The sequence below is a fragment of the Mauremys mutica genome, chromosome 2 (genome assembly GCF_020497125.1).
Source record: "Mauremys mutica isolate MM-2020 ecotype Southern chromosome 2, ASM2049712v1, whole genome shotgun sequence".
NCBI classification, from domain to species: domain Eukaryota; kingdom Metazoa; phylum Chordata; order Testudines; family Geoemydidae; genus Mauremys; species Mauremys mutica.
The window spans coordinates 112,171,609-112,194,332 of record NC_059073.1 but is presented as its reverse complement, the minus strand read 5'-3'; the positions used below and the strand labels follow the sequence as shown (position 1 = coordinate 112,194,332).

Here is a 22,724-nt window from a genome sequence, read left to right as displayed (position 1 = left end):
AGATTGAGGCACAGGAGGAGGAGGATTGGTAGGAGGATGTGGCGAAGGGTACAACTGAGGCCACGGCATAGGGTAGGAGAACCCAAGTACCGCCCATGGTGGGGGGCAAAGTAAGGAAACTGAGGCTGGTGGCCTTGACCCATGGCCTGATGTGGAGAGGTTCTGGTGGTGGAGGAGAAGCAGGAGGGAGAACTCCGCCTGCTGCTGTAAATCGAGTTTACTGTCAGTAAAGGTAGCCAGTTCAAGTGGAGAGAGCGGCTGTTCAAAAAGTGAGCCCTGTGCATCTAGGAGCGGAGAGTTAGGCTCAGGTGGCATTGAGAAGTCACATTGAGAGAGAAACTGTTGCTCCTGCTCCCTGGGCTGCGCTGAGCCTGCTCTGTGCTCTAGCGCATTACTGAGAGAAAGTGAAAGTGACAGCGGTACCGCGGATCGCTTGGAGGTGCCCTGCAGAGGGTCCGCTGCTGGTGCCCAGGTAGAAGACAGGCTCAGTGCCGACATTCTTCTCGGTGCAGAGGAGGAGTGTGCTGTCAGCACCGCATCTGTTTTTGGTGCCGAGGAGTGCGCTGTCGGCACGGCGGCTGTGTTCGGTGCCAAGGAGGAGTGTGCTGTTGGCACCGCGTCCGTTTTCAGTGCCGAGGGGACCGGTGCCAAGGAACCTTCCCAGCACGGGAGGTCGGGTCCCTGCCTCTGCGCTCTGTTGGAGCCGCGGTTGAGGCATTAGAAGAGGCTGAGGCACCTGCCTTTGGTGCTGTCAGCACAGAGGGTAGGGATCTCGCAGGAGACTCACTACCCTTGTTAAAGTCTCTCCTCTGAGACTGTTGTGCTTCTTGCCTCCGCTCCAGGGAGGGTGAAGCAATGCTCCCAACTGGTTCGGATCTGGCCAGGAAGCGTGGGAGCGGGTTTAACTTTCCCTGTGTCCGAAAACGGCTGTAGGGATTTTTCCATTAGAAGCATTTTAAGCCACAGGTACTGTCACGCCGAGCCCTAGACTTGAGGGTCGCGCAATGGAGGCACTTCGCAGGGATGTGAGTTTCTCCAAGGCACTTCACACAACGTGAGTGCCCATCTGACCGTGGCATGGAGCCCTGACAGGAAATGCACCTTTTGAATCCTGAAGCGCCTGGCATTATGAATTAGAAATGGCAGGGGAGAGTGTCTCAACAGGAGACAAGTCTGAGGCAATTTTTTTTTTAACTAAGTAACTAACTATGTAACTATACTAAAGGAAGGGAAACAACTGGGATGTAACTAATAACTATTTCTATGTGTTTTATTACTATTTCCTATAGAGACCAGGGAAGAAAGGCACCACTGACCCGAGTCCTGTCTTCAGCCAAGGACAGTTGAGAAGGAACTGAGGAGGGTGCGGGACGCACGCACTCAGGAAGTTTCCAATGAGGCGGGAGATACCAACTGAGTGCGTGTCCCCTGACCAGGCACTGCTACCAAAAATCTCCGATCAACGGTGCTGGGACGCACCGTCACCTAGAGTGGAGCACCCACAGGGACAGCACTCGAAGTAGTAGTAATCCAACCCAATAATCATAACAAACAAGCATGAGTAGCGCCTGACAAAATTTACTTTATTCATTTATTTGCCAAGTGCAATTTTAATTATAATAATAGGTCCTAGTATCGTAGTAAGTGTTTTGTACTGTGGGGAGTAAAAGGCTTTAAAAGCAGTGAGAGGAGAGCATGCAACAGTGAGATGTCTGCTAAAAGCGAGAAGAAATCTGTTTGGGTTTTTTTATGGCAGTGAGTGAAGTGTGGATTAGCGAGTTTGTACTGTAGTTACCAAAAGCTGGGCTGCTAAGGAGAACCTGGCGTCTGGTGGAGAGATGTAATAGATCTGCTCTGCTCCCAAAGCCAAACAGAAAGTAGCAGATCAGTGGTGACAGAGGAAGTAAACCTGGTCTAAGATGATCACACCATTATCCGTCCTTGGTATTATAGACCTAAAGGGATAGTTCTCTGCTTATGCAGCACAGAGTGAACTTGAAACAGACAAAGGAATCTCCCCACTTGCAGTGATGGTGCTGCTGCCTTCTGCATCTCCCATCTACTGCGCTGGAACCCACTGTGTGGCATAAGGTAAAGCAAAGGCTTCTCGGAGGCAAAGAGGAGACAGAGCATGTCAGGGAAGGGGAGGAGGCAGAGGTAGGCTCTGCTATACCCAGTTCTCAGCTGGCTTAAAGTCCTTAGGGGATCTTTCCACTTGAGCACAGTGGAGAATTAAGCCCAAATCTCTGACACAGACCAGAGTAATGGATCACTGAAATAAGGGTCTTGGCCTGGTATCCCCATTTATACAGCTGTTGTTACAGGAAAACAGTCTCTTACATTTTAGCCCATGGCTGGTCTTTTTAAATAAGTAATACAGAAGTAAAGGTGAATCAGCTGCCTTATTGGTTTGATGGGAATATAGCAGCTCAAGGGCATAACATTCTCATTCACTTTAGCAGGGTTCAAAGCCAGCTAGATAACAAATCAATGACACATTTTTGTGCACTGTCTGAGTGTTTGAGCAAGACCTTGCTAATTTGCTTCTAAGTCCTCATTCTATTGTCCAATATGCTGGGTGCTTTCCCGGGAGAAACTCTGCCTAGCAGTGCACTTCGCTGCCTGCTTGCACGCCGTGAGACAGTATATGTCTCTTGGTAGCCATCTTCCACTGAATTTCTCTAAACCACAAAGTGCAGGTAGAATGACCGTATCTCTGAGCAGCTACGGGAATTTTTCTGTAAACTCACTGGATGGCTAAGCTGCTACTATAATTCAGAGCTTTCACCCCAATGGCAACACTTGCATTCTGTTCTGTTTAACGGTCTGTTTGCATCTTTGCCACTAGAATCAGGAAAATTCCTTGACACTGCCTATGAAATTAATGTGCATCTAGTGTGCCAATATAAATTATTTGTTATCTTAGTGCTTGGAAATGTGACGAGGGATAGGACTTCACTCCAAACAATGTTTTTTATTAAGCTAAAGATAGAAAAACAATCCATCAAAACCTCACTTGGTTTGGTTGTAATTATAAAGCTGTATGCGGTTGTGTTGGCATTGTGTTGGGGTTATATTTATTCATAAGACTGATTCTAGCACTTTATTCTAGGGTAGCAGTAACCATACCAAAGAAGCAAATGACAGAATGCATAAGAATTTCTGTTAGTGCCTAAATGCTAGCCATATATTAGGACAACTTTCTTAAAATGTTTAATGCATGTACGAAATATACAATCACAGTTTTCTTCATGTGTAGCTCTCTTTTAGAACAGTCTCTTTCTGCTAGTATTGTAAAACAGGACATCAAAAGTAGTGCTAGAAACCAAAACTCCTTTGTCTCATGAGTTCCTGCCTTGAACCCTGCTGCATACTACCATAATTTTAAATTGTGCCCTCTTACTATCAGCAGTTACTAGTTGCCTATAGTAACAACACACTAAGGGTATGTCCACACTTGCAGAGTTTTTGAGCTGTAAGTTTCACGGGGGAAAGTAAAGCACTGGTTTGTGCACTCACTTAATTCCTTGGGCGTCAAAGAGCGATGACATTTGCAGCACTTCCATCACCGATGAGAGCAGCACTCTAGGGCAGCTATCTCACAGTGCTTCTTCTTATTATTATTCACTCCCTGTGGAGCATAAGGCGCCAACCACTCTCCTCCATTCATTTTGTTCTTGAGCGAGACAGCAGATTTCATCCCACTTCATTCCCATACCTTTCATTTCCTCTTTAATGGTCCTTCGCCACGTCCCCAATGCTCTACCTCTCCTCCTTCTTCCTTGTGGTGTCCATCGTAGGGCAATACGAGGATGTCTGTCAGCATCCATTCTCAACATATGCCCCAGCCACCTCCATCTTCGTTGTTTGGCTTCATCCACTATATTGTTGATGCCCGTTAATCGGCTCACTTCAACATTGGTGATACGCTGCAGCCAATGTATGTTAAGAATTCGCCTAAGACACCTTCCTTCAAAGCCCCGAAGCCGACTTTCTATCTTCTTGTTGGTCCTCCATGTTTCCGCCGCATAGAGCAACACAGAGCAGACGTTCGACCTGTAGATCTCTACCTTGGTTTTCATTTGCAAGACGGTTGACCTCCAAATATTCTGAAGTCTATAGAATGCATTTGCTGCAAGACCGATTCTGGTAGATATCTCCTTCTGAATATTGCCATCAGCCGATATGTAACTACCAAGATATTTGAAGTCGTTCACCTCCTCCAATTCTACGTCACATAACACCGTCTTCGTCGAGCTGGCTGTTTTTACTTTCATTATTTTGCTCTTACCGGCATGGATATTAAGTCCTACGCACCTTGCTACTCTACCTACTCTATCAGTCTTCTCTTGGAGGTCCATCTGAGAGCTTGAAATCAGGGCGATGTCATCCGCAAAGTCACAGTCTTCAATATGACCAGAGGGTCCCCATGTGATCCCTCTTGGCCTATCTTCAGTGGCTTTCCGCATCACCCAGTCTATGACCACAAGAAATAGAATGGGCGAAATAACACACCCTTGTCTAACTCCCGTTCTCACATGGAACCACTCGCTCTGCTGTCCTTCATGGCGAACACAACACTTATTGCCGGCATACATATCTTTGAAGATGTTAATCACTTTCGAAGGGAATCCATATATTTTTAAGATATTCCAGAGAGATGGATGGTGGACACTATCAAATGCCTTCTCGAAATCGAGATAATTAATGAACAGTGGTGAGTTCCATTCAAGAGATTGTTCCATTATCGTACGTAGTACAAATATCTGATCAACGCATCCTTTCCCACTCCTAAATCCTGTTTGTTCTTCCCTCAGGATCTCTTCTACTGCTTGTCTTATTCTCTGTAACAGAACTCTGCAGAAAACCTTCCCGAACACTGATAACAAGTTTATACCTCTCCAATTACCACACAAGGACAAATCACCCTTCTTTGGTAATTTCACGATGATACCTTTCTTCCATGCTTCAGGTACCTTCTCTTCTTCCCACACCTTGTTGAATAGCTCCTTTAGAATCCCGGCACTCATATTCAGGTCGGCTTTTAGCATTTCTGTGGTTATTCTATCTTCACCTGGTGCCCTGTTTGCTTTTGTCTGTCTAATAGCCTCTTCTATCTCTCGCTCTATGATAGGCCCACATTCTACCTCCATCTGAAAACTCGTTTCCTCTATTTCAACTACCTCTTCAGGATTTGATCTATTTAAAGTCTCTCTAAAATGCTCTGCCCATCGATTGATTTGTTCTTTCTCTTCTATCAATATTCTCCCATTCTTTCCTCTAACCGCTGTTGACCTATTGCTGAACCCTCCTGTCAAAGTCCTCGTGATTCTATACACAATTCTTGTGTCGCCCCGCGCGGCTGCTGACTGTGCCTCTCTTGACAGACTGGTAATATAATCCCTTTTGTCTTTTCGGGCACTTCTCTTCACAGCCTTGTTTTTCTCCCTATATTCTTTGTTCGCAGCTTTCTGTTGTTCATCCCTTCCAGTTAGCATGCGTAGTTTTGCTGTCTTCCTCTCCTCAATGAGTTTCCATGTGTGATCTGAAATCCATACTTTCCGCTCTCTTCTCTTGTAGCCAAGCACTGTCTTGCTGGTCTCTACATATGCCTTCTCGACGTTGTCACAAAAAGTGTTTATATTACCAGTTTGCAAGTCATTTAAAAGTTGAAACTTTTTCGAGAGCTCCAATATGAATTGTGCCTTTACCGACGGTTCTTCCAACTTCCTTGAGTCGAAAATTTGTTGCCCATAAACTTTCTTCGTCTTTCTCAATTTTATCTGAAGCTTGCTCAATACAAGATGATGGTCACCACCTACATCTGCACTTCTTGATACTCTAGTATCCAGCAGTGACCCTCTCCACTTCCGATTGATTGCAATGTGATCAATTTGGTTCCTGGTTTTCCCATCTGGTGATATCCACGTCAGCTTGTGTATTGTCTTATGTTGGAAGATTGTTCCACCTATCACCAGTCCATTCTCAAGACATAAGTCTACAAATCGTTGACCGTTGTAATTTCTCTCTCCAACTCCTTCCCGCCCCATGCATGTTTCATACCCGGCATTGCTGGAACCGACTTTAGCATTGAAGTCGCCCATCAAAATCAGGATGTCGTGGCATGGGGTCTTAAGTATCTCTTCCTGGAGTCTGGTATAGAACAAGTCTTTTTCCTCCTCCTCAGCTTGTTCAGTGGGTGCATAACATTGGATGATGGTAGTCTTCGCATATCTGGAGAAGAATCTCGCTCTTATTATTCTGGAGGTAACAGGACTCCATCCTAACAAACTCTTTCTCGTCTCTTTGTCGACAATGATGCCCACCCTTTCATGGTGATGTCCATCTATGCGTCCTGAATAAAAAATTGTCTCACCAGAGTCCAGTATTAACATACCAGTGTCCGTCCACCTCATCTCACTAATCCCAAGAATGTTAATGCCATATTTTCTCATTTCCTTTGTTACTGATGCTGTTCTCCCTGTTTCATACATTGTTCGAACGTTCCATACCGCTATCTTTATTTGTTTTTTGGGTTTGACCAGAGACTCCATCAAAACAGGGACTTCCTTTCGGCTTTGATCCCCGTTTGTCATATTTGGCATTACTGCCTGAATCTCTGGCTGGCTACCCACAATTTTATGAATTTCTGAAGATTTGGTTGACGTTTCTGTAGCGCTTGTTTTTTACGTGGTGGGTAAAACACACAGTGTCTCACAGTGCAGCTCTCTCCAAGTTGAGACAGGTCTTGTGGTGGGAGGTGATCGTAGGGCATCCTGGGTCTCTGCACAGCGTCCTCTCCCCAAACACTGATAAGCTCCAATAGCTCAGCATTGCTCTAAGCAAGGGATCGTTTGCTCCATGGAGCAGGCATCGTCACCTGGCCAGATGATAAGTGAGCACTTGCCAAGGAAACAGGCAGGGGAGTTTCAAAGTTCCAGGGGCTTTACAGGGGGAGGGGTGGACATCTGTTTACTTGGAGTCAGAGCAGCAGAGCTGCTGGCTAGAGTGATCACCTAGGCTAGGGGTCGGCAACCTTTCAGAAGTGCTGTGCCGAGACTTCATTTATTCACTCTAATTTAAGGTTTTGCATGCCAGTAATACATTTTAACGTTTTTAGATGGTCTCTTTCTATAAGTTTATAATATATAACTAAACTATTGTATGTAAAGCAAATAAGATTTTTTAAATGTTTAAGCAGCTTCATTTAAAATTAAATTAAAATGCAGAGCCCCCAGACTGGTGGCCAGGATCCGGGCAGCAAGAGTGTCACTGAAAATCAGCTTGCGTGCCATAGGTTGCCTATCCCTGACCTAGGCACTGTGGGATATCCTCCGGAGGCTAAAAGCTGTGTAAACAAGAACGTGTCTTCACTTGCACATCACTGCAAAAGCATCACGGTAAGAGCTGTACGCCTCTCATGGAGGTGTTTTTTTTTTTGCGCTGAAACTTCTGAGTTTCACCGCAAAATGTCATTGGCAAGCGTAGATGCTTCCACGGTTTTTATGCAAAAAAGGGACTTTTTCCCCGCTTTAAATGGCAAGTGTAGACATGCCCTAAATCCTAATCAAAATAACCCACCTAGAAAGGGATACTGACTGAACAATCTAGGCAACTTTTCTCCACCCTACCCGCCTTTGTTCCACAGATGCAGCCTCAGGCAGTCTAGAAGTGGTTAGGCTGCACTTAACATTAATTGCAGAGGAGGAAGTATAACACGCAAGTCAAGAAGCTCGCTCTCTCGCTCCTTTTCTCAAAACCCATTTCTTTCCACATTTCTGAAATGCTACTGCAGTTCACACACTTGTAAAAATGTCCTTACTTTGTTCTCATGCTGACAGTCTCTCAGTGCCCTTCATTTGCTAAAATGCTGTGCCATGACTTGTATGGTCTCTGTCTATAAAGTGTAAACTTTTCAGGGCCGGGAATGTGTCTCCACCCATGGATCTGCTCTTGTCCCTATTGACATCAATGGGAAAACTCCCAATGATGTTAATAGGAGGAGCTGCATCAAACCCTTCTGCCTGTGCTCAAGATGCTTTCCCCTTAACCCCCTAGCACTATTTGTCCCTTGTCAAGATTAAGCATCAACTTCTTTTACCTCAACCAATCTCAGCCAGGCAAATGGAAAGCAAGAAGATAATGCATTATCTGGGTCAGAATATTATTTTCAAAAAGTTCAAAATATAAACATACAAGTATTTTGCTGAAAATGTTCCATTTTTCAACCAGCTCTGTTATTTAGCTTTTATGGGACATCCAAAATGTTTGAAGTGTTTTACAGAACAAAAAGACAAACCCAATGCTATAAAGTTTACAATTTACATTTACAGTGCAAACATATTCAGATAAGCCCACACACCAAAGGGCAAGGGCAACAACAATCAAGTTGAGTGGTTGCACAGGTTGGGCAGCCAAGCATATTAATGGTCAATGTAAACAAACTGTCTCGTGGCCTGCCAGACGATTACCCTGACAGGCCGCATGTGGCTCGCAGGCCACAGGTTGCCCACCACTGCTGTAGAGACTCATGTGTGACACTGCACTCCATATTCTTCATAGCGATATTATGATATGATTAGGACATAATTATGATGCAAGATAAGTCATGTAAGGAGTCATTGCAAAAGTTATGATTTGCTTAATATGATTATCCTATTTGTATGCATGTATCATTTTTGTATCTGAAGTTATGAATATTGACTATGTATCTGTATTTCAAATGTAGTTACACCTGGGTAACGCCCACTAGACAAGATGCTTTCAGTCTAGATAGTGAGTGGGCAGTGGTGGTTCCAGGCACCAGCACGCCAAGCACGTGCTTGGGGCGCCAAGCCGCGAGGGGTGCTCTGCCGGTCGTCGCAAGGGCAGCAGGCAGGTTGCCTTCGGCGGCATGCCTGTGGAGGGTCCGCTGGTCCCGTGGCTTTGGCGGACCTCCCGCAGGCTGCCGCTGAATTCGCAGGACCGGGGACCTTCCGCAGGCAAGCCTGCCTGCCGTGCTTGGGGCGGCAAAATGCCTAGAGCCGCCCCTGTGAGTGGGGAAGGGGCACTATTCAGCACAATGGGCCATTAGGGAAAAAAATAGGCCTGAGGAGAAGCTTCTCCCCCACCTGGTGATGACCCTTCCTGAGAAAGCTCCAAACAGCCTCTGAGTAATGGCAGCTATGACTCTACAAGGACATGTGATCAGACCACATAATGCTGGACTCCATCTTGGGATGTCAGTATTTTTGCACAGACTGGTCTGGAAACCAAGCTTGGAACCAAGTCTGGAACCAAGCTTTTGCATGTGGTTCCTGCCACATGCAAAAGCTATATAAGGGAGGGAGTGACATCACTTGGTATTCTTCACTCCCCACACAAGAAGACTCCTGGAAATACCTGAGGAACAAAGACTGAACAAGGGGAAGTGCTGGACCCAGGCTAAAGGGATTTCTAGCCTGTGAATGAAACACCTGGGGGTTCCAAGCTGTAAAGCAAGTGCAGCTTGCTCCTTAAGAATCTGCAGCCTGCTTGTATCATCTCTTAGGGTGAGAATCTGTCAATTCATATCCAATCTATTTAGTATATTAAGCTTAGTTTGCATTTTTTGGTGATTTGCTAGGTAATCTGCTTTGATCTGTTTACTATCAATAATCCCTTAAAATCTATCTTTTGTTGTTAGTACACTTGTTTTTGCTTTATCTAAACCAGTGAGTTGGAGTGAAGTGTGTGGGAATCATAGTTCAGGGGCAAAGGTGTTGCATATTCTTTGCCACACTGAGGGAGAGCACGAACTTTCTGAGCTTACGCTGCATAGTTCCCTGTGCAGCGCAAGACCGTTGAATTTTGTGTTTATACTCCAAAGGGGGTGAATGCCTGGGGAACTGGGAGTTGCCTTAGCTGTACCCTTTCTATTGTTGGTTCACTGCAGGAGCTGGACGGAGAGCCTGCATGTAATTGCAGCTGGGTGTGGCCCTACCTGTATGGTGAAAGTGCAGGCTGGAGGGCTCTGCAGCTTGTCACAGCAGCAGTGTGTGAGAGGGAGCCCAGGCTGGTGGATTGGGGGCTCAGTGGTACCCCAGTTCCAAGTGGCACCCTGGAGGGAACTCGTCACATCATGTTTTTAGCACTGGATCTACAGTTCAGTCTTTGGTGTTGGACAAGATGTACATTTGTACAATGCCTAGCACAATGGGGACCTTAGCTCATGACCTGGAGTCATAGGTGCTACCACAATACAAACAATAAACCAGCAACCACAACAACAAATAAGATGATCTAGGCAAAGCTATGAATCTCTTAAAAGCAACTAAATAGTGAAGATATCAAAAAAGGGGAAAAAAATTGATTCCACTGAAAAGAAGGAAATTTTAAGAGTTCTGATCACTTCTGCACTCAGCTGTTTGGCACTGAAACACGGTATGTTATTGTAGGACATGGAATAGAGTCAGTTAATACAAGATTGATTTAGCCAGCCAAAAGCCCAGTCACTTTATGTTAGAGCAGATAAAAGAAAATCTTTTATCCTCCCCCAAAATGTATTATGTTCTAGTGCATACCAGCTGTTTAAAAGAATTAAGACAGTCACAAGATAACTCCAGCAATGTACAAAATCGTATTAATTGATAAGGGATGGTAAAAGCATCTTTTTTCAATCAAGAAAATCTTGAAAAGGCCTTTCGGTTGGTTTGTTTTTTTGCTGAAGAGAGGGATCAAAAGTAGTATCACCATTCTAGTCTGATCAAACAGAGTAGGGTTGTATATAAGTACAGTTCTCAAGCTAAAAAAAGTCAATAGAACTTTTTTGGGGTGGTATTATAGGAAACTCGGGTGTAACTCAGAGATCCAGTAAGCTGCAGAGGAGTAGGGTTGAGGTAACTCCCATTAAATTAATTTGGAGTGGGGTTAGGCTGAGAGACCATTTGGTTCCAGGCTCTCTTCTTGGTCCTATTGAAGTCAATGAAAAGACTCACACTAACTTCACTGGGAGAAGTTTGCTACATAAAAAGGCCTCATCCAGATTAGGCAGGTAAGTGACACAGTAGAATCCACTGAACTGAATATTACCTCTGGGTTTTAGGATCTGATAACTATGGTCTGCAACAATAAAAGGCACATTCTGTAAGAGATAGCATAGCTAAAGTTAGTTCATGTCATTAGACCATCCCCTAATGCCTTTGTCTTCTGAAGATACAAATAATGTCTATTCAATCAAAATAGTTCCTTTTTCAGATATTAAAAGTTTTAAGGTAATAAAAATAAAAATATGACAAGAGGCAGTAGTGACTGGCCTTGACAGTCTGACATAAAACATCAAGCCACTAGAGAAGGGTACAAGTTGGAAATTTGACCTGTCGTCTGCTTACTAGGTTTTGAGTGACAATGATTAAATGTTTTGATGAAGAGAGATTTTTCCTCTTTGCAGCAGTCAGTGGGCTCTGCCTCAATCTTGGTGTGGGGCACGGAAAACACATGGTCTCACACCTAGCATTAGGACCCAGAAGTAATTTCTACTAGAGAATTGAAATTTCACCTTAACTGAAAGAATCATTTCTCAAAAGAAGAAAACATTAAAGCTTATAGATTTAAAAAAGCCTTCTTTCCTAACATTACAGTGGGCCCCATAAATTTTGTATTCTTCTGAGCTGAGGAGCCTCCATTCTTGTGGGCCTAGTCCACTGAAAGGCCCGAAGTCCATTTTAGTGAGAAAAAGGTCAGAAGATCAGCCAAAGAAACAGAAAATTACCCCTTTTCAAAGTATTTATACACTGCCAAATATGGTGAAAATCAGTGACTTACCTGCATATTTTGTGGTGTTTGATTCATCCATGGACCAGAAGCAGTAATCAAAGGCAAACACCTGCATAAGAGTATAAAAGATAAATGAAGAGCTTGCAACACACAAAAGACATCCATCCCTGAAGCACAACTCCTCATACCTGTTTGAACGACAGATGCACCACGCAATTTCCACAGAACCTAATACAGATCCCATCAGGAGTAAAATAGTCTCAAAATCTGAGATTTGTCCTTGGTTGCAGATATTATCTATACTCCAAAATTTTTGTTTTAAAATATTTAAGTTACCATAAGGTAAGTAAGTAAGTTAAGGTAAGTAAAACAATGCAAAAATGTGTGAGAGCCACATTTGTCTTCCTATATTTAACAGTTTTCCCAGAGTTCTTTGAATTCAGTTCATAACATTGGGGGTGGGAGTAGGGGGATAGTTATTATAGGAAGGTCTGGTAGCACCATTATTAAGGTTGCCCCACATTTCCCATTATAAAAGACTGTTTTCAGCTGCCTATAAGACTTTGCCAACTTTAAGTATCTGAGCTGAAATATTCCATGTCAGGTATCCACCTCAGGCTGAATTTTTTGGGAAGTTTCAACCAAAGCAGTTCAGCCTTTTCTCAGAAAGAGGGTAGGGAGAAGTTTAGCCATGTTAAAAAATTCTTAGAACTGTTTCTTTGAGAAGCTCTAGCATCAGCATACTTTGCAACCAAGTCTTGAAATTGGTCAGGGGCTGAGCCTTTTGCTATTCTTGGGAAAATCTGCCCAAATTACAAGGCTTTCAGAAATCTGTTTTTGCACATACTAAGAAGAGATTTCGGAGATTTTTAGCTACTAAAAGCTAAGATTTGGTGCACACTGAGCATGCGCTAACCCAGGGGTGGGCAATAATTTTTGCGGGGGGAGGGGGGGCACTCCATGAATTTTAGTAAGTCGTCACGGGCTGCATATTTCTACTATATTAAAGGAGGGAATGTGGGCTCTGGGAGAGAGTTTGGTGCAGGAGGGGGCTCTGGGCTGGGGCAGGGGACTGGGGTGCAGAAAGGGGTGCAAGGTGTAGGCTCCGGCAGGGAGGCGCTTACCACAGGCGGCTCCTGGCCAGCAGTTCAGCGGGGTGCTCAGGCACGCTGCCTGCATGCCGTGGCCCCACACCGCTCCTGGAAGCGGCTAGCTGCTGGCACCGTGGCATGTCTCTGCATGCCCCTTGGGGGGAGAGGGGCAGCAAGTCTCTGTGCACTGCCTGCATCCGCAAGCACCACCCTCACAGCTCTCACTGGCCAGTTTCCGGCCACTGGGAGCTGTGAGGATGGTGCTGGAGGCAGGGGCAGCGTGCAGAGCCGCTTCCCATCCACCCCCCACCAGTGGCGTGCAGAGACATGCCAGCAGCAGCTGTCCACTTCCAGAAGTGGAGTTGAGCAATGACAGGCAGGCAGCCTGCCTGAGCACCCTGCTGCACCACGGGACTTTCAGCGGCCTGGAAATTGCGAGGGGGCAGGCAAAAAGCTTGGCGGGTCAGACAGAAACGTTAGATGGGCCGGATTCAGCCCATGGGCTGTGTTTTGCCCACCCCTGCTCTAACCCCCCACACCTCCTAGTGTTGACCAGATTGCACATGTGTCATCCCCACAAAACAAGTGAGCATGCTCCAGTCCAGGTCTACAGGGAAAAGCTGGACTTTCCCCTACACTGACCACTCTGGGCAGGGTCAGGCACCAGAACTGAGACGAGAAAGTCTGTCTCTCCTGTGCTCTCAGTGACCTACCTGTCCCTGGCACCTAGACAGCATGGATGATAACACCTGCCTTGGAGGCTGGGGAGAGAGGAAAGGGAGCAGATAGGGACAAGAAGCCTGCTGAGACTGGAACTGGAGGCTCTGGTAACAGGGGAACTAACTGGATGTTGTTGGTGGCTAGGGAAGAAGACTGGGAATGGAGAGCCTGGTGTGGGGAGCAAACAGATGGATACATGATGACTAATTGCACACCTACACTATAGACTTAAGTCAACCTATGTTAGGCCAACTTACAACCACTGCAGTAATTATGTCTACACTACTCTCCTTCTGTCAATGCTGTGTGTCCTCATCAGGAGCGTGGGGGGATGAGGAAGAGAGAGCTGGGGGGAAGGGGGGAAAAAGCAGCTGCCTGGGCTTCTCACCTCCCTGAGTGGAGAGCAAGGTGGGCGCAGCCTAGTTGGGAGCAGGGGCAGACAGGCTCTAGCTGCCTGGCTTTCTTGTCAATTTCAAGGCTATAGAGCCCTGAAATTGTCAAGACAGCCAACAGGTGATGTAAGTAACGCATTGTCTACACAGATACTGTGTCTCCCTAACTACACCGACATAAGCCCTACGCCTCTCGTGGAAGTGGAGTTATGATGTTGGTGCAGTACGGCACTTACATCAGCGAGACAAAGCTGTAGTGTGTACACTGACATAATTAGGTCGAGGTAAGCTATCTTACGCTGACCTAACTGTGTAGGTCACCAAGCAACAGCAATATTATAAATAAATTCAAAATGACTGTGGTATTGTGATTCAGATTTAAATTGCATGAAGATCAGGCAGGAAACTCAGTTCTGGTACCCTTAACTCAGCTCACCATGTGAATACATTACATTAAGATCTTTCAATACACAAAAGATGTGCAGAATTTTGTATTCCTGCATATAGCATATGTATACCTGCGCCTCTAGTGGCTCTGCTTTGCTAAGCATCTAAGTGAACCTTAAATCTGGCCGGTTTCATTGCTGGTATTCAGAACCATTTTGGCAGCAGAAAAACTGATAATTACATTAGTCTCACTCTGTTATTGCATGGGGAAACGATCAGCAGCAACAGAAGGACTGAAATTATTCATGGGGATAGAAAAAGAAAAAGAGACTGGAGGAGAGGGTGCAGCAGCAAAGACAACTCTTCCCTAATTAGACAGGCAACTAGGAGACTGGAGTCCCCTGCCCATGTGTTGGGAACAAGGAGGAAGAAAAAAATCCTTCTCTCCTTCCATTGGCCAAAGGAAAAACAGAAATCCTACCAGGCGGAGACTGTTATGCAAGATGAAGCCCACCTCCTGGTAGTATGGGACAATACCCTCATAGCATCTGCCGTATTCCAAACAAGGAGAGGTGGGGTTTGTATTATCAACAGAGAATTGCCCCTGGAGTTCACTAACTGGGTCCCCACTTATCTTTCATACTGTCTTCTGGCTAGTAGGTGTTTGATAGGTTATAATAGGAGTGCCAACTCCACCTCACTATATGGTACTTTAAGAAACACAATTAAGAGGATTGCTCAGGACTGTCTACATTTTCTTTGAGACATTTTTTACCTACAAGTTGGCCTGTATGTTATAAATGATTAATTTGAAAACTCTATATTCTGTTCTTCCAAAGAAAGCAACTGTACACATCAGTGGCTTTAATATCATATTATTATGTAAAATATTTGCACTTCTTATGGCTTCTGTAGTTTGATAGGTCCCTTGCCAATTTCCACTGGATTTGCTGCCATTTTTAAGAATTAGTCACTTTAAAACTGACCACACTCCCACACTACTAAGGCAATTAGAAGTGGCCAAACAGACTATACTTTACATACACAGTTAAGATTCCACCTACCCCATGCTCCAACACAATATGCATCTTTCAATAGTACCAACTTGCAATGTGCGGAGATCAGGGCAGGAGGAGGGTCCGGGACTCCCCACAGTGGCCCGGGATCCCTGGGTGACTCTTACCACTGCCCAGCTCTGGTTTTGCTTTTTCATTCTGGTTGGGAAGGAGGTATAAATAGGACATTAATCCCTCACATGCCCCTCACCTAAACAGATTAGGTAATTTTTATTATTGTCACTAACAGGGATTACAGCACTACAGGTGGCACATTTGAAACCTGGGGATTTCTGCATGGTAGCCCAACCTAAATTCTCCAAATTACTAACTACTCTAAAGCTAACACTAGGGCTAAGCTAGAACTATATACCGAACAAGAATTTTCCTAAAGGCTGCCTAAACTGGAGCTCAAAGACTGATGGGGAGCTCTAACACTAACCACAGACAGTAAGAAGGAACTGAGAGGGAGGCAGTGACCACACCCCTTTATACCCTGGGTTCGGCGCACAAGGCTAGAGGGAGCATGTGCCTACAGCTGCCAAAAGTCTCTGATTTGAGTGCATTGGGTGCACATAAACCTACAGAGGAGTGTACAATACACAATCACTTGTAGCAGAACAAGAATTTCCTTCTGCCTCCAACAGATAGGAGAACCTTATACACAACATGTTAAGTTTTGCGTTATAGTGAGAAGATTAATTAAAATCTCAGTAACATGACCAAATAGTTCTATTTGACCCATGCACAAGTTTTTACATTATAATGTGAGGCAGATTACTGTGCTCTATCTCCAAATGATAAGGAAAGACCACACAAGGAAATGTGACTATATTTTTGTAAAATTAAATGTTAAATAATTGTAATTTTTATGATGATCAACAGTCCTATTTTGCATTAGATATGTCACAATGTTACATAAGAGTATAGCAAGCTTCTCTATCAGTTCACTCTAATATAACAGATGTATAAAATAAGACCGTAGCTATGATGGGCAACATGAAAAAGTTGTTTTTTTTCAAACACAAATACAAGGTCTGTAATATTTTCCTTTCCTTTCTATGTAGAATACACAGCATTTCCTTTTAAAAACAAACATCATCCCATTTACCTTCACCTGCCCAAGACCAAATTAAATTTGAAATTTTAGATTAAAATTTTGCTTTATATTTCAAATACCTTAACAACCGAATGCTTTATTGAATTACAGTACTCTGTCCCATCCTCCTTTGCTTGATGGAATTTTCAGAATGACACACAGCATTACTATTTAACTGCAGACATTTTTAATTTTCAGAAGGGTTGGTAAGAGGTCAAAACACCTAATCTTGCAGTTAGATGGCTATTTTTCTTAAAATATACATCAATCATCATTCTTTGATGACCTAAACAAGTATTCTATGCTGTTGCACTCCCTTTGCAGAAGCAAATGAAGTTCAATTCCAGATTTCTACACACTCCCACCATCATAAAGAATTATGGTACAAAAATCAAGGAAGTAACACAAAACAAAAACCCAGACATGGTAATTCCACCTCTGTCTGGAGCACAGAAATAAAAGAAGTCCAATGTTTGCCAAACAGAAAAGGATAACAAAAATGTTAGAAGCTTGAAAATGTAATGGCAGCTGGCTCGGTCTGTTTCACACATGTTTACACAAGCTATATTTTATAAAGTAGTATCCTTCTAACTTATCACTGGTACCTGCACTTGATACCTGATTCTACATTCATCATTAAGAGAAAAAAAATAAAACAAAAATAATGTTAAAGAACAAGGTGGTGACTATTTATCATTAAAACAGTGTTGTCATCTGTCCCCCCTACACACACACACACTTTTTTTTTTTAAATATATAGTTCAGAAAATCCTCTCTAGGGGATTTACTGTGTCAGGTGCTCACAGGCTGTTTTGTCAGATAATCACACCTGAAGAACGCCGATTACAAAAAAGGACAATTTGCTTCTTATCAAATCTGTTTCCTGCATTTTAGTACTTTAAACATATGATTTTTTTTTTAAAAGCAACATTATGTGCAATGATGTATTCTACATGGAGTACTTATTTCCACCCACAAAAGACTTTTTTAAAACCATACTAAAATAACAGCATCACTGGTTGCACAATTTTAAGAAGCAGCGTTATCTTTCTGTATATTTTAATCTAATTAACATGCAATTTAAATGTGATTTGAGAAATCTGTAATTTGAACATAATATGAGAAACAAGTGTTTTTTTAAATAGATTTTCCTTTAATGGCAGCATTCACATAACATGCTAATAGAAGATACTGGGCATTTCTTCAATTTTCAGCATTTTTTAAGTCAGTATATTTACAAAATGAGACATCAAACACTTACCTTTGGTGGTTTTCTAGTTGTTGGAGAATCAGCAATGGCCATAAAGAAGATTGCCAACACATCACCCAGATCACAGGAAGGCAATAAAAAGAAACAAATACAAACAAGGTGAACGTCTAGCATACTTTTGAACTTTTCATATTAAATGCTTCATACAGAAGTAAAATCAAGTGTACAAGGTATTGGTGTCCAATACTAATTATGTAGTTCTTTTATATATTTTAAATCTGAACTATAAGATGTCCACTTCCTGTGGCAGGGCATCACCCGATTGACTTCAATGGGGTTTAGCATCGGCCCAGAAATCCAAAATGTTACATATGTTGCAAGATTAGAACTTACGCAAATCTATAATCATTTACTACTTTTGCAGAGCAAGTTGTGTTATTAAATGAGGAAGAACAACAAAGACTAAACATTTTTATCTTGAGGTTTGCTTAGAACTGGGAAATATCTATTTTTTACAAATATCAATTGCATCTCAGTTTAGCTGTGTGATATTATCCTGATAGAACGCATAGAGTTAAATCAAAGGAACTTGTAAGGGGGAAACAAAATGATGGCACAGACATGACACGTACAGTAAATAGTTTCAAAGGAGTTAAAATAACAAGGGCTGAGCTATCAACTGAGAAGAAGCTACCTGCCTAACTCTGGGCTAGTCTACACTGGCAATGTTAAAGCGCTGCCACAGCAACGCCGTGGCTTGCATAGTCGCGACAGAGCGCTGGGAGACAATTCTCCCAGAGCTCTAAAAAACCACCTCCACGAGGGGCGTAGCTCCCAGCGCTGGTGCACTGTCTACACTGGCGCTTTACAGTGCTGAAACTTGCTGCGCTCAGGGGGGTGTTTTTTCACACCGCTGAGCGGGAAAGTTGCAGAGCTGTAAAGTGCTAGTGTAGACAAGCCCTCTGTCAAGGCTACAAAGGTTTACTCTTCCCAAGGCTATGCCTAGGATCAAAGGGGGAAAACTAAGCAATTATAGAAACCCATCCCTAGAAAGGGCTGGGGCTGAGAGTTCTTGGGGGCTACTCAGAGAGTGTCAGTAAGAGCTGAAAGACATACAAGGTCGGGGGAGGAGGAAATGGGACAAAATACACACACACATTGCAGCAAGGCGCTCTGCTTCTCCCTAGCCAGAGATGGATGAAATGTACCAAAGCTTGCAAAGAACGAATAAGGCTTAGGCAAAGGGAAATACGTGTATAGACCATTATTTTTACTCTTTTGTTCTGTATGCTTTGTACCTTTGGGTGAATGAATAAGCAATCTTTTGTTCTGAAGAAATGATTTTTGAGTCGCTTTAATCAGCTGCTGTCACAGGTGTCAGGTTTTTGCCATTATTTTGTTTCCTGTTGGTTTCTCCTTTGCAGCTTCCTTTGATTTAATTCTATGCATTCAGACAGAATCATATCACACAGATAATATCAGATAAACGTCAGTTTATAAACTCTGTTCAGCCTATAGTGTTAACACTGTTGGGAAACAGAAGGGCTGCCACCCACAGATCCAGTCCTGGAGCAGTTAAACAGCACAGTTCCACCCGGAGACGGGTGAAGATAGTGAGGCCTAATCCCCAAAAGGGCACACTTGCAATGGACTAAAGGGATCTAAAGTGCAGTTCACCCTGTAATGATGACAGTTATGTCTACAGCTTCTTGTACAAGTAACTACAGGGTCTCCCAACCTGGGGAACTAGACTGATCTAGGTTCATAAGGGTAGACAACAGAAATAGAAACAGTGGAGATGGGGAAAGTTTTGTGACTTGGGGGAGGGGGGTTTGTGATTGGGGGGAATAAAGAGAGAAAGAAAGAAAAATCCACAGCTCCCCTTGCATTTGGGAAAAGTAGGGGAGCAGTTCCTTGAAAACTGCCCTTTCACAAACTGCTCCAACTAATGCTACCATCAAGTATAAAGAAAGCAACCAAAAATTAATGCCACGGTTCAAAGCAAAGTGCTTAAGTGAGTGCTTAACTTTGATATCAATGGGATTTAAGTGCATAAGCACTTTTATGATTCCGGATGGCCTTAAGCATATGCTTTAAGTGCTTTGCCAAATCAGAGTCCAAAACATAAAGCCACAGGGGCTCCTTTTTGCTTTTAGAAAAAACAGAAAAGAAAATACACATAGGTGACTGTGTGAGACAACCAGGGAAGAAACAGGAAAGGACAGCAGAGAAAATGGACAGAAAGAGGGAAAGACTGTAGCAAAGGGGCGACGGCATTTATTAGGGGATTCCAAGAGGGATTCATCTATCCAACCACCACCGATGGGGGTGCCAACAAAAAAAATTCAGAACCATTTGGCTACTACGTTCCCGACCAGTAAGCACATGGGGCCAAATCCTGCTCTCAGATACATGCTGCAACTCCAGAAGTCTACTTTTGCTGAAGTCAAAGCAATTTTCAGTGGTGTTACAGAGCAACTGTCTGATCACCCCCTACTGCAGGAAGTCCTGGCAGACAGAGTTAAGGGGAAGGAAGTGTGAGGGAGCAGACAGAGTTTGCTCTCTATTAGGGTTCCCCTGAGACCTCTTCCACTCAGTTCCCCAAGAATTCAGTTAGACTCCAGTCTCATCACTCAGGTGCCTTTTTCTGGCATACAGCAAAGCTACACTGAGTTGATCAGACTCAAGTGTAGGGGGTGGGTATAGGGCACTGGTTTTCAACTTTTTTTTTCATTTGCAGACCCCTAAAATTTTCAAATGGAGGTGCAGATCCCTTTGGAAATCATAGACAGTCTGTGGCCCCCTAACTGGTCCGCAGACCACAGTTGAAAAGCACTGTTCTATAGTAACAACCACCTTTTGTAGACTCCTTAGGCACTGCAGACCGACAACAGGTTGAAAACTACTGGCATAGGGCATATCACACATCTACAGTTACACAGAAAACCTCTCTTTATATACATTTACACATTACATTGTATTACATGCTTTGGGGTTGGGTACTTTGTAGGAACCAATCTCTGTACAGTATACACAGTCTGTGTACTACTTATTATTTACCTCATTTTATGCTTTATCCATTGTTATCTTGCCCATTGTAAATGTTCTCTGGATGTTCCCCCTTATTTTAGCTAGTATAGACATTCTATTTCCAGCCTGCTGATCCATTCACTTCCCTAATCCTGTCTCCCAAGAAATGAGGCCTCACCCATGTCCAATTACTCATATCAAGACAGGCATATATTCCTACTACCCAAAGAAATACTCAGACATGTCAGGAGACCAGCAGGAGAATGGAGCTGTCTGTACACTGACCCTGCACCAGCTCAACACCCTCCAACCTTACTCAACAGCACAGCTCCTGTGGAAAGGGGTGCTCTATTACTTCTTAAAGGAGATCCTCACACTCAGAGGTTTTTGGGAGGAGGCAAAATTAACAGTCTGGGATGCATTAACTGTACTGGGGAATTCTCTGCAGGGCTGATAGGCAGACCACACATGTCCCTCCTTGACCCACTACAGGATCACCAAACACACTGAGTATCTGGTTGAGGAAAGGGGAGACAGATGCCATGTGGAGTCACTTAATTGTCTTTCTAAGCAAAACAATCCTGAGTGTATAACCCTCACATCAATAGTCCTTTGTGAAGGTGGATCTACTGAGGTGCAACTGGGTCCAGAAGGTTTTCTTAAGGAACATAGTTTTATACATCCTCTGTAAAATATTTCCTTAAATTTATGGTTGGGTAATTTTTTCCTGTTATCCTCTGAAACCTACTTTATATTTTTTCTTAAACAACGACATTTTTATTGGTGGTGGGCAGATGCAAGCTCCCAATTGCCAATTTCATCCAGCAAGATGCTCATCACTCCAGCAGATTTTTTTGATTTCAAAACTACAGGGATTAGCTGCTTCCTATTCCAAAATTCTTTTCTTGCCAGCAAGCCCAAACTAGCAGCTCAACAACAAGAACACCTGCTGGTTCTACCAGCAGCAACAAGGGCAAAGGGTCTCTGGAATCATTCAATTATCTTAGATTACAATATATATTTTTCTTTTTAGTTATTTGGAACCTTCTGCCAATTCACGCTAATCATCATCCTGGCAACAATTCAGACAGAGAAGTACCACAAGATTTATTTTGATCTAGGGTCTTGCTTTTTTTTTTTTTTTTTTTTTTTTTTAAAGCATATGCAATTTAATTGATATTTCAAAATACAATAATCTGGAGATGTGTTACGATTTACCAGTATTAACTTCCTTCATTGCAACTAGATTTTCATGTCAATGTATATCACTGTTCTGAAAGATGTGCCATACAACACTCAGGCCCCAAGCCCTGTATCCATTAGTACTGTAATCCATTTAGTAATGTATTATCTCATTCAAGATGAGAAACATTATTCTGTAGCTGTAAACCCAGCAGAACACATGCTGAAAAAAATTGTGTCTCCACTTCAAAAGAGCACAAGAATCAGAAAACAAGCAAGCAAAAATTAGCATATGGTTCAGATACAGCAATCAGTATAACTGTCTTCGCTTTGCACTACAGGCACTTGCAAGATCCAACACATGGAATAAATCATCAGTTGTAGATGTGCGTATTTCAGTGCTGAGTTTAAAACTTACTGAAAACCAATACTCTGGATGTCACAAGATGATGCCCCCTAAAGTAAAAAAGTGGAGGACTTCAAGAAACATTGCAAATTATCTAATTTTGTAAACTGGACAGACAATAGTGGCTTTAGTTTCAATCTGTGCAGAGAGAGGAAGAGAATGGGCCAGAACCAGGGAGAAGGTAGGTACCCACTGTATGTGAGCAGGGCCGGGACCTCAGACCAGCAGCGGGCTGAGTGGGTCCGGCAGCCGGGATCCCGGCTGGCAGGAGCCGGCGGATGGAACCCCTTAGCAGCAGCCCACTGCCGGTCTGGGGTCCCGGCCGCTGGCCCCGCACAGCCTACTGCCAGTCTGGGGTTCTGGCTGCCGGACCCTTGTCAGTCGGGGTCCTGGCCGCAGGCCCTGCTCAGTCCACTGCC

General features: G+C 43.6%; 1 protein-coding gene across 1 annotated transcript in view; it reads right to left on the bottom strand.

Annotated features, from left to right (window-relative positions):
- Positions 1 to 22,724, bottom strand: part of KIF13A (kinesin family member 13A) — a 210,870-nt gene that overhangs the window by 108,840 nt on the left and 79,306 nt on the right. The window contains exons 4-5 of the mRNA XM_045004519.1: positions 17,739 to 17,751; positions 11,782 to 11,842 (exon numbers count right to left, since the gene is read on the bottom strand). Coding sequence (XP_044860454.1) covers positions 11,782 to 11,842; positions 17,739 to 17,751 — 74 coding nt within the window. The remainder of the gene's footprint in view (positions 1 to 11,781; positions 11,843 to 17,738; positions 17,752 to 22,724) is intronic.